Below are 15307 nucleotides of genomic sequence, written 5' to 3'. Positions count from 1 at the left end.
TACTTGAGCATACAGAATAGTATGGGAAATGTCATGCTTGTAACATTTCTTTGCCTTACCTTTCACAATTATAGCCCAAACTTAAACTTATGTGGCTAATAAATATCTCATGAACAGGGAATATCAAAAGCCAAACAAATCAATGATACTTATACAACCAATCGAGAGAAAAAAATACGTGAAAGTTCTTAAATTGATTCAATATAAATTAAATATTGAACAACCCTTCCTAAAAAAAACATTTTGGAAATGTACTCTCTTTAATTTTTTAAAACAGGTTCATCACCTAAAATTTTAAATCAATTTTAAGAATTTATCTATCTGAAAACATAGATAAATCATCTTAAATTTGTAAACTTAAACTGTAAATCTATTTATCAAATTATTTACTAGAAGAAATTATCAGAGTATCAAATCAGTGAAACTCAATTAATGTCAAAATATTCGTTTCAAACCTTTCCTTTTTAGAGTAAATATTCTCTTAATTTTGTTGACCAACTAGAGTTGACAAGGTAAACTTTCTCCTGCCCCTTAATATCCCCCCCCCCCCCTGACATATATGCATGCAGCATAACCCTTCTCATTTACTTTAATTTCAAGGTAGTTTTAACCCTAGCCCCCTTATTTCCCCCCTTTTTTTATATTTTGCTTGTAATTTTGTGCTGACCCTTCTGTTGCAAGATGTGTACACTATAAAAAAAAATAATTCCTATTTAGGAAAATTTTATTACAATTTTGTGTTTTGGACTTTATATCCAACACATTTACTTAATAGTTAAATTTCTTGATTTTAAATATTAACGTTATTATTAAAAGAATGTGATATTCAAAAAAGATCTAAAGAATTTAATAGATAGGAATTTTAAGAGTGTATAATGTATTTAAGAGTGTATAATGTATTTAAGAGTGATAATTTGTAGTGATGTTAACTTTCAGTTTTCATGTGTTCTGCTCTTTTCTTTCCCACCCTGCACTGTTGACCAGAACAGCTACAAACAGCTGATTCACACATACACACACAAACATTTAATTTCAAATTTTCACATACACTGCACTTGTAACTTACTAGAATTAAAACTTTTACTTAATTTTTTGAAGTTTGTTATATTTTTTCAAAAAAAGTGTTTTTTTTAAAGAAAATTCAATCTTTTTTGCTTCGTAATAAAATGCTAAAATAGACACTAAATTTGAAAAAATAAGTTCAAAGAAAGCAAAAATATTTGACTGCCTTTTAGAATTTAGAATTTAAGAAACTGGAGTGCAGTTATTGGAATTTATGTTGAAAATTTTGCATTTATTTGTAAACATATTTGCCAACCTGAATATCAATATGAATATATTTAAACATTGCACCTGCAAAATCACCCGTCCACACAATATTACACACACAAACACACACACATTCATACACACACAAGGCCTAGGAAAGAAGTAAAGTGGTCAGTCTTAACAATGTCTCTCAAATTCATAACAATTTTACACCCACACCTAGATAAACTCACACACACCCACATAAACACTACCACACACACACCAAAAGCATACACAGAAAAAAAAATTGTGTAAAGACATGTATTTCCCATTGTCAACTGGCCAAATAAAATGGAAAAGAAAGAATTTAAGGACATTTTAATTTTAAAAGTATTCATAAGAAATCTTAAAATGTTTCCTTTTAATTCCCATTTTTTAAAAACGTTTAAATTTCACTTTGAAAATTTCTATTTGTTTTTAATGATCAAATTGAATTTAACTAATAACAGAAAAAATTTCATTAAATTTTTAAACACTTTGGTGTAGTCAAACTGCTTTATATTTAATTTATCAATTTTATGAGATAATTTTAAACAGCATTTTTGTAGATAAGCTTTTTCTTAATTAGTTGTAGGTATAATAAAAAGGAAGAAAAACTTTGCCACAAAGTTTTTAAACAAATTTAAAACAAAAAAATTTGAAAAATATTCTAAAAATCACAAATAACATTAATAGCCTAATCATGATTTCTTATGTAATAGTCGCTTAAACTTATGAATAGAAATAGATTCTGCTAGAAAGTGAATTGAAATATTTTTCTTATGTTGGAAAAAAATCCTTATAAATTGAGGTTAAGAAAATATTAAGTTAAGATTTCTCCCTAATACTAACCATAAGTACCACACATAGAGTAGGCGCAACTATATTTAGGATTTTAGCATATTTTAAAAGTACATTCAATTCAGGTTTTAAAATTATGTTGTAATGATGAAATATTCATAGATCATTTTTCTTTCTTCCATTGAAATTATTATTATGAAATTTCTTTTCATCAAAATATCAAATTGATGTGTATTCAAATTATAAAAATCAATCTAAAATTCATTTGGTATATAAAGAACTTTATATCAAAGTTAATGTTCGTTCTTTTATAAATAAAAATAGAACCCTTTAATTATACGACTTTTGTTTCGAAGTCGTTACTATGCTTAATAATATATCGCAACTTTTTGGTCATATTACTAATCCTTACGCTTAATGAAGTGTATCCGAAATATCAGCAGTATGTACAATTTTAGTTCGATTTGGAGCGAGATTCGAAATCATAACATCCTCGATAACTAGCAGATGATCTACTCACATGAGTTTCGTCAATTAGTAAAATAATCAAATATTTGCCTTTTTGTAGAAGTTTCCATCTCTAGCTCATGGAATATATGTTCCTTATATTCCCTCTTTTCCAACAGATTAAATTGCACCAGGGGCAACTTTCCACACTAGAAAAAAATATATTTCATCAAAAATTTCACACTGAGTTTAAAATTTAATAAAGTTCTTAAAGATTCCGAAAACATAGAGTTCCACTATATTAGGAAAGATTTTTATATTTTTTCTTGCAAAATGGCTCTAGAAAAAATCCCCCAAACTTAAAAAAATTAAGGGATTGACAAGTTTATTTTGCTTGTTACTTTCAGTTTTAATATTAATTAATATCATATGTAATAATAACGCCTAAGGGTTATATAATTGAAGCAGAAAATAGCCTCAAGACTAAAAATAAAAATAAAATAACTAAAAACATCCTTCGGGACCTATTATTGCTTTCCTAATATAAAGGACTTGGTCGGTATTGTGGTTAGCTAGATCATAACGTACAAACAAACAACCTTAATACTTTATGTAATAGGAAATGGATAAAACTTTAATAAAATTGTGTGTAAAGTAGCCCCTGGAAAAAGTTAATGTCTTCTCTAAATGTTCACCTACATATATTTTATATGCTCCACAAGTCCAGTTCAACTTTATCAGTTACAACATTTATATTCTAACATTTCCCGCATTTGTTTCCAATATATGGATTCTAGATTAAGTGTTTATTCTATTTCTATTCTAAGTTTATAATAACCTAAAATGTGCGAGACTAAGGTATTCATTTTAAATGAGGTTTTATTGTATAGTTTCTTTTTTAATACAATTGGAGAATATTTAGTTAGGTAGGTTTATATGCGTTTCAAGAGCGCACCGTAGGGGTATTATATATAAGTAGATTTAAAAAATAATAAATGTTTTGATTGTTTTTTTTTTTTGGGGGGGGGGGGATTTATTAAGTTGATTTAAAAAAATAGAATTAAGTTTTTAATATAATCTGATACATTTTTATACATTTATTCAATTAAATAAGATAAATATGTATGACAAGATTTTATTCTTGTTAAACACAACAAAAATAAGGAAGATCCCTTAAATTAGGAATTGCGCAGCTGTTTTTACACCTACTTTGCTATCTTTCTATTCAGCTTCTTAATATCTCTGAAATAGGTGTTTACGGTACATAGATTAAGCATTTATTTTGGAAATCATTTCAGGTTATCGCCTTCACATGTTGCGTGGTCACGGTGATCCTGACAGTGACTGCCACCGCCACCGCCGACTGGATGATCGCTGAGGGATGGCGGGAAGGTTTGTTTGTGCAATGTATCAGCGAGGGTGCCCCCAAGCCCCTTCCCTTCGACATGGAACCCGTCCCTGGCTGTGGCAAAGCAAGAAGTGCAGGTAAGGAATTGCTGTTCTCGTACAAACTTTTCATTGGCGCGTTTTTTCAAAGTTTCTATAATACTTTGATTCTTATTTCTTCTTGAAGACAGACTAAATATTTGAATGTATCTTAAAGTACAATTTATAAAATTCATAGTCCTGGTTCATATGAAATTTTCATTATATTAAGAGTTATTATCCCGCTACCTTTTAATTTCAGATTTTCAAGTTTAACTTGAAATTCTGCAGCATAAAAACATACCTATCGGAAAGAATTTAATTCCTGCCATTTTTTTACAGTCTTTAAGCTTGATTTTATTTCTACTACAATACCTAATGTAATGTTTTTCAGGATATTTGAAAGGAGTTGCTGCACTGGTTGTCATTGGTGTCTTGACTGACTTCTTCGGAACAATGCTCACCTGCTTTGGACTCAAAAGTACAGACCCCAACAAAAAGTACAAGTACTACCGTGTCGCCATCTATGCTCTGATTATTGCAGGTGTGTACTTTTATTTAGTACAGCAGCGGTACTAGAATTTAGTGCACTTATTATGTACTCGCGACTATTGCAAGTGATAAAATTAATATTTTTGGGTATGTCTGCCTGTTTTTAAAAGCTGGATTGTTTTTTATAAGTACACATATTTCATTATTTTAAAAATTGTAACCTTTAAAGTCATTTAATAGAAAAATTACATTTCTGACTTGAACTAAAAATCAAAATTAAGAAAAACAAAAAAATTCGATTTATAGGAAAAAGAATATGTAATTTGAAATAGAATATTAATATGGTATTTAATTTTTAATAATTGAATTAAAATAATTTCAGCTATTGCCTTCCTTCTGGCTGTTATCATCTACCCTGTGCAGTTTGCCAAAGATCTTGAAAATGGTAAGAAAATTTTATTTCAACTCTCAGCCATACATATTTACAGACCAAAAAAAATGGTGTGCTATCACTTTCGCAACATGTATTACTAAATCGAATCATCATTATTTCTACATTATTCTAGCTCTTCCCATTTGCTTATCTCTCATAGTTAAATACCCCAGTTAAATTTTTTTCCATTGATACTTTTTAGCGAATATAAAAAAAAACTTTCGGGTGTGATAATACACGATCGCGGAAGTGAAGTCACACATTAGGGGAGGGTCAAAAAATGGATATAGAATACCTGGATATTGTGACAGAAAAATTTTTGTCATCAATTCATGTTGCTAATATTTTCCTCAAATGTTGGTTAACACGTTCCTCCATGGTCAGGGCAGGGGATGGGGTAGTTATAGAGTATCGGTATATTAGCCAGCTGGAAGAACCATTTTATCAGGACATGCGAGCATCTCTCACAATATCCACTTATTCTATATCCATTGCTAAAAATTAATATGCTTAATTTATTGCCAAATTCAATTAGGTATAACTTTTGTCTCTTTTTGGGCTAATTTTAAATTTGCAAAGAATTTGTATGCTAAGAGTTAATAATATTTATTTTTTCATCGATTTTTTAGTATTTAGATATTTTTTTATTTAGTTTAGTGTGTGATTTATATTGTACATAGTTAAAGTTCAGAAAATAAATAATTTACATTTTAAATTCAGTTGTATTAAATATATTTAAAATATAATAAAAATAATTGTATAAATAAAAACAAATGAATTGATAATTGTATATATATTTTAAAAATAGGTTTAGTTCTTAATTTTTTTTATTAACAGCTTTGTATTTAGTTTAATCTAACCCAAATAGTTGGAATCCAAAGGAGTTAACGGTAAAATATTCCTGGTATCGATTACCTACAAAAATCTATCAGTTTTAAAGGCAAATGATATGAAATAGTCATTTCTCAATAATGCACATTTATTTCTCAGTGAACATAAATGCGCGTAAAACACCAGATTATTTATGGGCCTTCTTATGCCGCACTGTTTAACACGTTCGGCATGGCAGGTTCGTTCAACCGTTTGGCCGTTAGTAGTCTTAAATGTTCATAGATTTTTGGAGATAATCGATACCAGGAACATTTTAGCGTGAGCTGCACTAATTCCAAATAGTTTAAATTGTAAATATAATCTTTAAATAACGCAGCCGCGCGTCAGCCATGTGTAAGCCTCAGTGAAATCGTCATTTTATAACTTTAATGTTCAGTTGGTGGTCTAATCCTGTTTTTGATAAATTCAGCTGGGTGTATTATCCAGTTCCTAATAAAATTCAGCTGGTTGTCTTATCCTGTTCCTAATAAATTCAGCTGGTTGTCTTATCCTGTTCCTAATAAAATTCAGCTGGTTGTCTTATCCTGTTCCTAATAAAATTCAGCTGGTTGTCTTATCCTGTTCCTAATAAAATTCAGCTGGTTGTCTTATCCTGTTCCTAATAAAATTCAGCTGGTTGTCTTATCCTGTTCCTAATAAATTCAGCTGGTTGTCTTATCCTGTTCCTAATAAAATTCAGCTGGTTGTCTTATCCTGTTCCTAATAAAATTCAGCTGGTTGTCTTATCCTGTTCCTAATAAAATTCAGCTGGTTGTCTTATCCTGTTCCTAATAAAATTCAGCTGGTTGTCTTATCCTGTTCCTAATAAAATTCAGCTGGTTGTCTTATCCTGTTCCTAATAAAATTCAGCTGGTTGTCTTATCCTGTTCCTAATAAAATTCAGCTGGTTGTCTTATCCTGTTCCTAATAAAATTCAGCTGGTTGTCTTATCTTGTTCCTAATAAAAATTCAGCTGATTGTCTAATACTGTTCCTAAACATTCAATATAGCTTTGCGAATTTTTTTTTATTCTGCATACAAGCGGGTTTAAATTTGAGGCCTTTGCGCGGCTTATGCGCGACTTCCGAGCACTAAAATAAAGCTTGTTTAGTTTGTTATTACATGCTTATAATAAAAACGGATTTTAACCAAAAAAATTAGCTTTATATCAAACGACTCTAGTTAAAATATTTATAAGAACCAATAACATCTAAAAAAGCCAATCTTAGATATAAATTTGAAAATAAACGGGGCGTTGATAATAGTTATTTATCGCATCCTATTATTAAACAGCTTTTCGCAGATGGTTAAATGAAAAAGTTTAAGATTAAAACTAGTCTTGATTAGCAAGAATGGCAACATTTATCAGTTTTATAGCTATTTGTCATTATATGCATATATGATTAAAATCCAAACTCCAGCACCCCAAATTTGTTACAGGGGGAAATAACACTTTTATACCCCCCCCCCCCCCCTTCATTTTACGTCTTAAATATCAGTAATCGTCAGATTCCATTTTGAGTTTTTTAAGTTAAACAGTAAGCTAAAATACAAAAAAAAAGTTTAGGATTAATCTAATTAGAATAGAAAAGAAAATTGTGGTACAGTTGAATATGTAGATGTCTAGATTGGTATATATTTTAAAACTCTTTTTGTTAGAAGTAAATTTTCAAATGCCATCTTGCCTACAATTAGGATTTACAATTACTTGTTTGTTTGTTAAATATTTGGTTGATAGCAAAAATTAAATAAACTGTATTTTTACCTAAGCCAATTTTGGGATAAGATTAAAAACTAAATTAAGTAAACATAAAAGGCCTAATGTTACAAGATTTTTGGGTTAGCTAGAATAACTATTATATCTACGTAAGGATGAGGAAACCCTTACTCCTCTGTTTGCCTGAGATATTTTATAAAAATGGGCCTTGTATTTCCTAAATATAAATTCTTATGAAATCGAACTTAATTTAGAATTTTTTGAAAAAAGGGTTACTTTAGACTATGCTAACAGCAAGAAAAAAGTCTACATTTTTAAGTGTATCATTCCCATAAACTTTTTTGTATTCTAGCAAAATGTGTAAATTGTAAATAAGCATAAAATGTGTGAATTTAAAAATGTATATTAAATTAAATGTGTGTTATTAGATATTGTTCACCTTGTAGTTATTAGATGCGCAAACAGAAATATATGTCAGGACATTTCTTAACTTTGCTTTTATTAAACATAGAAAAATGGCGAAAATACGGGTTTTTTTTAATATGTTTCATTCTCTTTGGGGAAAGAAAATAAAAATTAATACAAATTTTTTAACTTTTATTTTTTTCTACTAGAAATATTTTACTCTTTACTAGGGATAAATTTTTTAAGGGGCTAAAGCATTTTTTTGGTTTTCACCCCAAAAAAAATTTCTATATTTTTTTCTTTTTAAAATTTCGCCATTTTTCGTAGTTATTACATACAGTTTTGATCACTTTGTCGTTATTATTTACAAAACATCTTACAATTGTTTTATTTTTTCCATTATTTTGCCTTTACTATTTTGTGCAATTTTTTTACTCCTCGAGGATAATAACTGCTGTTTGACAAGTGATCATAGCTCTAAACAAAACAAATTTCGATAGGATCAAGTCCATTTTATGATAAATATTCTGTGCAATATCAATTTGTCCTTTACCAACCCGTTTGTGGTCCATTTTATTTTCAATATTATTTTCTGTTCTTATTTTCTTTTTATTTATATTTGTTCTATTTTTATTTTATTTTCTTTCTTTTTTTAACTATGAAAAAATAATGCATTGACACACATGCAATCTTATCTAGAGCCTCCCAAAGATGGAACAGTTGTCGAACCGCAGTTGTTTAGAGGAGATCATGACTTTGACAATGACGGCATCCTTAACCATCTCGATGACGACGACGACAACGACGGTATTAATGACGATGACGATCCTGACGATGATAACGATGGCATTCTGGACGAGAATGATCATGATGATGATAATGACGGCATCGATGATTCTGTCGACGGTAATCAGGAGGACTTTGACGGGGATTCCATTCCCAACTCAGAGGATGACGATGATGATGGTGATGGCATTCCCGACGACGAAGACAATGATGACGATAATGACGGCATTCCCGACGGCATTGACTCTGACGACGACAACGACGGCATTATTGACTCAATGGAGGAGGATGCCGACGGCGATGGCATCGTTGACGGCCTTGAGAACAACGACGGCGACGATGATGACTTCGACAACGATGGTATTCCCGACTCCATTGACAATGATGACGACGGTGACGGCGTTGATGATGCCGAGGACAATGACGACGATGGTGATGGCGTCCCCGACGACGAGGATAACGACGATGACAACGACGGTATCCCTGACGACATTGACGCTCTGCCCGACCTTGATCTTGATAATGATGGTATCCCAGATGCCGAGGATCAGGACGATGATGGAGATGGTATTCCCGACAGCGAGGACAATGATGATGATGGGGATGGTGTGAGTGATGATGATGAGCTGGCTGGTAAGCTGCACGAGTGTCCCCAACCCCTTTCACAGATTTTTTGTTTTCTTGTGTGTGTTTTTTTTATTTTTACTCAGGACAGGTACAGCTAACAAGATTGCGAGTTGAACAATTTAAAAGATAGGACATAATTTGCATTTGAAGCAACCCTTTAGATGTAAATTTGACCCCACTGTAGGGATGAGCTAAAGATTTTTACAATATTAGAATGTAGTTATAGGAGTGGGTTTTGCTTCATTTGTGGGTTATGTAATTTGGCATAATTAGTGTGATTTGCATGGTTTTCATAGAACAATAACAAAATCTAATTTGCTGTGTTATTTTTATGTTTTGACTAATTTACTAACAAATTTCATAATGATTTATTGTGTGTATTAAAATTATATAATAAACTGTGTTATTTTCCTGTTGTTGCATTTAATGTTCAAATATATTTTTTTATAATTTTTAAAACAAACAAGTTAGGTCTTTCATTTTTTTAAATCTTGTTTTTTAATTTCAAGGAGTTCTCCTCAAATGATTAGTAAGATTACAAATTGAATATGCTAATTAAGGTCTTTTCTACATTTTCTTAAAGAAAAATTCATTCTAAATGAAAGTAAAAACTTTTTAAAAAATTTGTAACCAAACTTGTTGTTATTTCAGGTAGTGCCAGAGTCTACACTTTCGGCTTTGGTTACGGAGCCGTGTGGGGATCTATCATCCTTCTGTTTGCATCAGTTGTCCTACTCATCTGCGATAGAGAATCTGAAGAGATCTTCTACAAGGAGAAGCAGATAGAGGAGGAGGAGGAGGAGGCTGAGGAGAACGGCGAGGCATAATCTTCCCCGCCATCCACCTCCGCCAGAAGTTGAAAGGCATTAATAACCGCCATTCAATCAATATTTTGTTCAAATAGTTAAATCAGATTTTTTGGAATAAAAACATTACTAATTTTTTTGTAACCAAGGACAACATGACATATCTGATATGTGAGCACACGTGTGCATGTGCATAGATACTAGTTTCCAAACACATCATGTGCTTGGCGATTGTATATGTGGACGTGCACATGAATATATAGACCATTTTCTTAAATTTTTTCAATATATAAGCTGAAGTAAAATAAAGTTTTAAAGAGTTTGTTGTGAATGTTGAAATTAAGGAGTGAATGAATCCCCCTCCCCCCCACCAAACAAAATCCCTGTAAGAAATAAAAATGAAGAAATTCCCTGTTACCATTTTTTTAATTATCAAGATATATTGTAGTTTTATCATGTTAACTTTTGTTAATTTTCAGTTTAAATGTATAGTTTGCTTGTTTATTAACGCTAGAACGTCCGAGTTTTTGTCATTTCTGATAAAATCAAGATCGTCATATGTTATACAACATTAATTTTAAAATTTTCGACTTTTATTCTTGTTATTGTTTGCACGAAAAAAATTATTTAAAATCCTCGTTTTTATGCTAAATTTTATTTCTTTGCTTTGTTTTTGCTTGCATAATACATACGGCTGATTGAAAAAAAAATATGCAGATTGACAAGAAAAGAAATAAAATTTCTGACATAACAGCAGTTAAAATATTTGATATAATGTTATTATTTTGTGTCATGCTTGAAATAAAATCCTGCAGCATGAACCGACCGACCGACCTGACTTTATTTTTATTATGCGCAACTTTTTTTTCCATCCAAAGTACTGCACAGAAAAATATCTAGAAAAAAATATCTTGTTTAGAAATTAGAAATATTTTTTACATTTTATTATTAACAAAACAGTCTTCATAGTTCTTAAATGTTGTCATTTTTTACGCCAAAGATAAACAATTGAAATATAACTTTTTTTCTTTACTGTTTAAAGATTGTTGGTATGAATATCCATGAGGAATCCTGATGAGGATTTTATCATTTTTAATTTTAGATTAATTAATTATTTCAATATTTTTGTTGTTTGTATTTTACAAGACGGTTGTGTTTCCTCGTCATTTTAATGTATTTTTATAAAAAAAAATTCAATAAAACTTTTTTTTTAAATTGTTCTTTTAACTTTATACTTTTTCAAATATACATAATTTAATTGATTAACTAGGCGCACACATGTTAGTTATTTATTTAGTATTTTAATAAATATATATATATGGGAAAAATATTTGGTGATTAAGTAAATAAAAGTTGGTTATCTAGTACTATTGAGCAAATTTTTACTGATACTTACGTTACCAATAAGACACGCCGCTGACTCAAGGGAACTTCTCGTTATTACTTCACCCTCGCCGAGTATGGCAGAATCAGATGTCCCAGAATAATCAAGGTAGTGATGAATGACTCTCTTCTTCTCGGAGGAGCCTAGGATAACAATGTATATGCATGCTAGCGGTTACGCCCCTAAAAGCACTTGAGGTGCGGGAGAGGAAGTAGAATCCGCCTTCCATTTTTAATTTTAAAAAGAAAAGCAAAGAAAATTTTGTAAGTGGGTAATTTTTCTATTTTCGATTTCTCTTTGATCGGTTGAGATATCCCCCCTCCCCCCCCCCCCCACCTTACAAAAAAATAGTTTAAAACCTTACCTACCTGGACCTATAAATAACTTTACCTTAAGAAGACCTATATCTGTGCAGTAGTTAGCGAGATCCTTCGCTACAGACAAAAAAATCCTTTATAAAATAGGATATTATGTACGTGACTATTGACAAACCACCAGGATGAGGATTCGTAATAATAACCTTGTGTCTGCGTTCTTGTGTTGATACAATTATAGCTCAAAAGATTAACAGGCAAGTGATAAAAAGACACAAGGTTCCTAGAAAGTAAAAAATATAATACAAGTACAGAATAACTATACACGAACGTTCGAACGAATAGTTCAATTGAAACACTACGAACTATACAGAAAAAGGATGACAACATTTATAAAATAAATCTCAATAAATCATACAATCAGTAAGGCAAAGCTTTACAAAAAGCCTTATAGAATTGCTATGATTTCTAAGTCATACCACCTAACTGTTTCAGGAATTATTATGCGAAGTTTGAAATCAACAGGACGATTCTAAAGACGACAAATAAATAAAAGATTTTTGTTCAAAAATTTATTCGACATGGAAGTATAAAATAAACTCGATTATACCATAAAGAGATATAAAATCACGTACACAATGTATACATTTTTTTAATAGGCAAAAACAGCTAAATAAGTAAATAAAAAGGTAGAAAATTAAATTAATTTCAAATTAATTTTAAACACCTTGACTTCTACAAAACGTTTGATACGTCCTTTCTTTATTTGCAGTATAACCCAGGTATGAGGTATAACCATCAAGTGAAATAAATATAAATAATTTTTGGGATGGTTGGGGCAAATGAAAGGTTGTTATTTTTTATACGTTCTTGCTCCTAACGACAGCTGAAATAACGTATAGGTTTCGTGATTTTTTTCCCGATTTAATTTCATTGTTGGTATAAGCTGAGTATAACCAAATGAAAACACAACAAATTTTAATATAACCTAAAACAAAAAAAAATAAGAATTCAAAGATTGGAATAAATTGCATAATGAACTTGTAAAAAGGTTTTTTTAAGTGTAAAAGCACATTATCTATGTAGATAAAGAAAGTTTAAACTGTATAACCCTTTATGAATGTGTATAATTCGAAAGAAACTTCCCTGAATATTACATGCAAAAATCACGATTTCAAATTTTTGGGGCAACCTTCAAGATGTATTGTCAAATATGAATTACTTATCCTTTTTTATATTATTCAAGTATTTGTGGCTAACCACCACAACTAAATCCATACTGTTTGAAATTTACTAGTTGCTAGAAATTGACAAATGTAATAATTTGAGTCCGCCTATTAAGTATTGGATCATCCTTGTTTTTAAATCATCAGAATGTCTATCCGTCTGTCTGTCGATTTATCAGCGAATTTTTGTGTTTGCCCAGCTGCTGGTTTAAGTTGTTTTTTTTTTTATGATTAAAACTCACAAAACCTTTCCCTATTAGGGTGTGTCTGTGGAGATTCAATATTGAGCCAAATTAAGACGACATTTTAACTACAATAAAAGTTTCTATGTTAAATTTATAAAGAAAGAAAAAGTAAGCAATGATAAGTTACGTTATGACTGAATCTAAGAGATATGGGGAAGATGTCTAATAAACACAGATAGAACAAAAACAGACAAATATCTTAATTATGTCGTATAACAATGTCAAGCCTTTTAGATTTTTCTGTCGAAATGGACGTATCTTGACAAATATATTCCGTCAGTTCTTACTGAATAAAAATTCTCTGAGCTGCATTTGAATATAACTATGATAAATTAGAATAATTTTAAGAAACTGCTCCATACCACAACAAATATGTACATCGCTAACAATCTAATTATTACATAGTTAAGTTTAACTACAAGATTTAATTTAATCGGTTTTTACTTATGCATGCAAGTTAAGGTATAAGAAAAAAGATTTTTTTTTTTAAATAATGTTATTTTTTAAATCCTCCAATTTACGGTATAAAATATAGCTTTTAAAAGATGGTTATATATGATTTATTTTGATTGGAGGCTGCCAGAAAAATTGGACCTTAATTCATTAGTTATGTTGTAATCATGGTTATACTTTTGCCATTCTTTTTCATTTTTATATTAAATATGTGTTTAACTACGACCTAAAAGCTGGAGGATGGAAGCTGGCCTTTGGAATTTTATAGGACAAATTCTGGAACACAGTAAAAGTGTCTGACTGATTATGACGTAACAAAAAAAATTAGCCAATGAGAGGCCATTATTGACCAATGGTAAAATTTATAGTGGCCTCTCATTGGCTAATTTTTTTTGTTACGTCATAATAAGTCAGACACTTTTACTGTGTTCCAAATTCTGTTTTTTCAATTTTTTTCCATACCTACTATTATATATCATAACTAGCGGCTACGCCCTTAGAGGCCTCTAGGGCACTGGAGGAGGAGGGAGTCGAGTTCGATAACCCATTTTCTTATTTTAGATTTTTAACGAAAAAAATAAAAAATTAGGGGGGGGGATTTTTTTCTAGGGGCGATTTCTCTTAAGAGGGTGATAATACCCTCCCCCAAAATAGTTATAAACCTTTCCAGGACCTATGAGAAGCTACCCTGTTAAGGAGAACCCGATCGGTTCAGTGGTTAGCAAGATCCTTCGGTACAGGCACACAAACACACAGACAAACACACTTCCTGTTACTTTATTATAAGGATGTTAGTTGATTTAACACAATCAAACCTCGTAACTAGGACAAGGTTGTAAAACAAGAATAGATATATAGAAATACGTCGATAATATTACAAGGTGAAAATTGTCATCAATTTATGTTGCTAACGTGGACATCACTTATTGGTCAGTTCGTTCAGAGGGGGGGGGGAAGGCCGGATGATCACTATTTTAGCCATCTAAAAGTTTGACGTTATGATATACGATATGATATAAGCATTTTTATTAATTGAATTGTATCGTCGCATATGTAACCATCTAAATTCCTAGTATTTTCATCAAGAGATTAGCACTGTAGAGTAAGTATGTAGGTTTCTTATACTGAAAAAGTTCTGTTCCGTGAAAAAAAAAATGAAAAAAAAATGCGGACTTTTTTAAAATTAAGATTGCGCGGCTTGTGTTAATAGTAGAAAAACGTTATGCATACCATTAGAACCGTTATGAAGTCTATTTTTTGGAAATATAAAAACGATTCCTATGCTACGTATAGTTTAGGAGCTATGTGGTAAAATGTCCCCACTGGCTTAAAACTTGACTTGCGAGTAAATCATTAAAGATCAAATTAAAGGGTATGCAAATAAAAATACGTACAATTTTAAAATTCTAATTGCTCAGCTTGTGTTTATAGTAGAAAAACGTTATGCATACCATTAGAACCGCTATGAAGTCTATTATTTTGGAAATATGAAAACGATTCCTGTGCTAATCAAGTTTTAAGTAGGGTTGGGCCGGATATCCGGTGTGGCCGGATATCCGGCCATTTTCAATATCCGGCCGGATACC

The 15307-nt window shown here is 30.8% G+C and overlaps 3 protein-coding genes across 5 annotated transcripts in view; all 3 read left to right on the top strand.

Moving 5' to 3' along the window:
• The window catches only part of LOC145316897 (uncharacterized), a 68392-nt gene extending 57078 nt beyond the window's left edge, over window positions 1–11314 (top strand). For all 3 annotated transcript variants that reach the window (XM_080157712.1, XM_080157711.1, XM_080157713.1), the window contains 5 exons: window positions 3837–4023; window positions 4358–4507; window positions 4838–4900; window positions 8580–9299; window positions 9945–11314. In XM_080157712.1, coding sequence (XP_080013838.1) covers window positions 3837–4023; window positions 4358–4507; window positions 4838–4900; window positions 8580–9299; window positions 9945–10120 — 1296 coding nt within the window. In that variant the 3' untranslated portion in view covers window positions 10121–11314. The remainder of the gene's footprint in view (window positions 1–3836; window positions 4024–4357; window positions 4508–4837; window positions 4901–8579; window positions 9300–9944) is intronic.
• Window positions 1–15307, top strand: part of LOC145316890 (uncharacterized) — a 256014-nt gene that overhangs the window by 57074 nt on the left and 183633 nt on the right. The window lies entirely within an intron of this gene.
• Window positions 1–15307, top strand: part of LOC145316891 (uncharacterized) — a 212543-nt gene that overhangs the window by 57072 nt on the left and 140164 nt on the right. The window lies entirely within an intron of this gene.

This window comes from Acartia tonsa, chromosome 4 (genome assembly GCF_053477335.1).
Source record: "Acartia tonsa isolate MP-2025a chromosome 4, ASM5347733v1, whole genome shotgun sequence".
NCBI lineage: Eukaryota > Metazoa > Arthropoda > Copepoda > Calanoida > Acartiidae > Acartia > Acartia tonsa.
The sequence above is the reverse complement of the archived record's forward strand: the minus strand, read 5'-3'. Positions and strand labels throughout refer to the sequence as shown.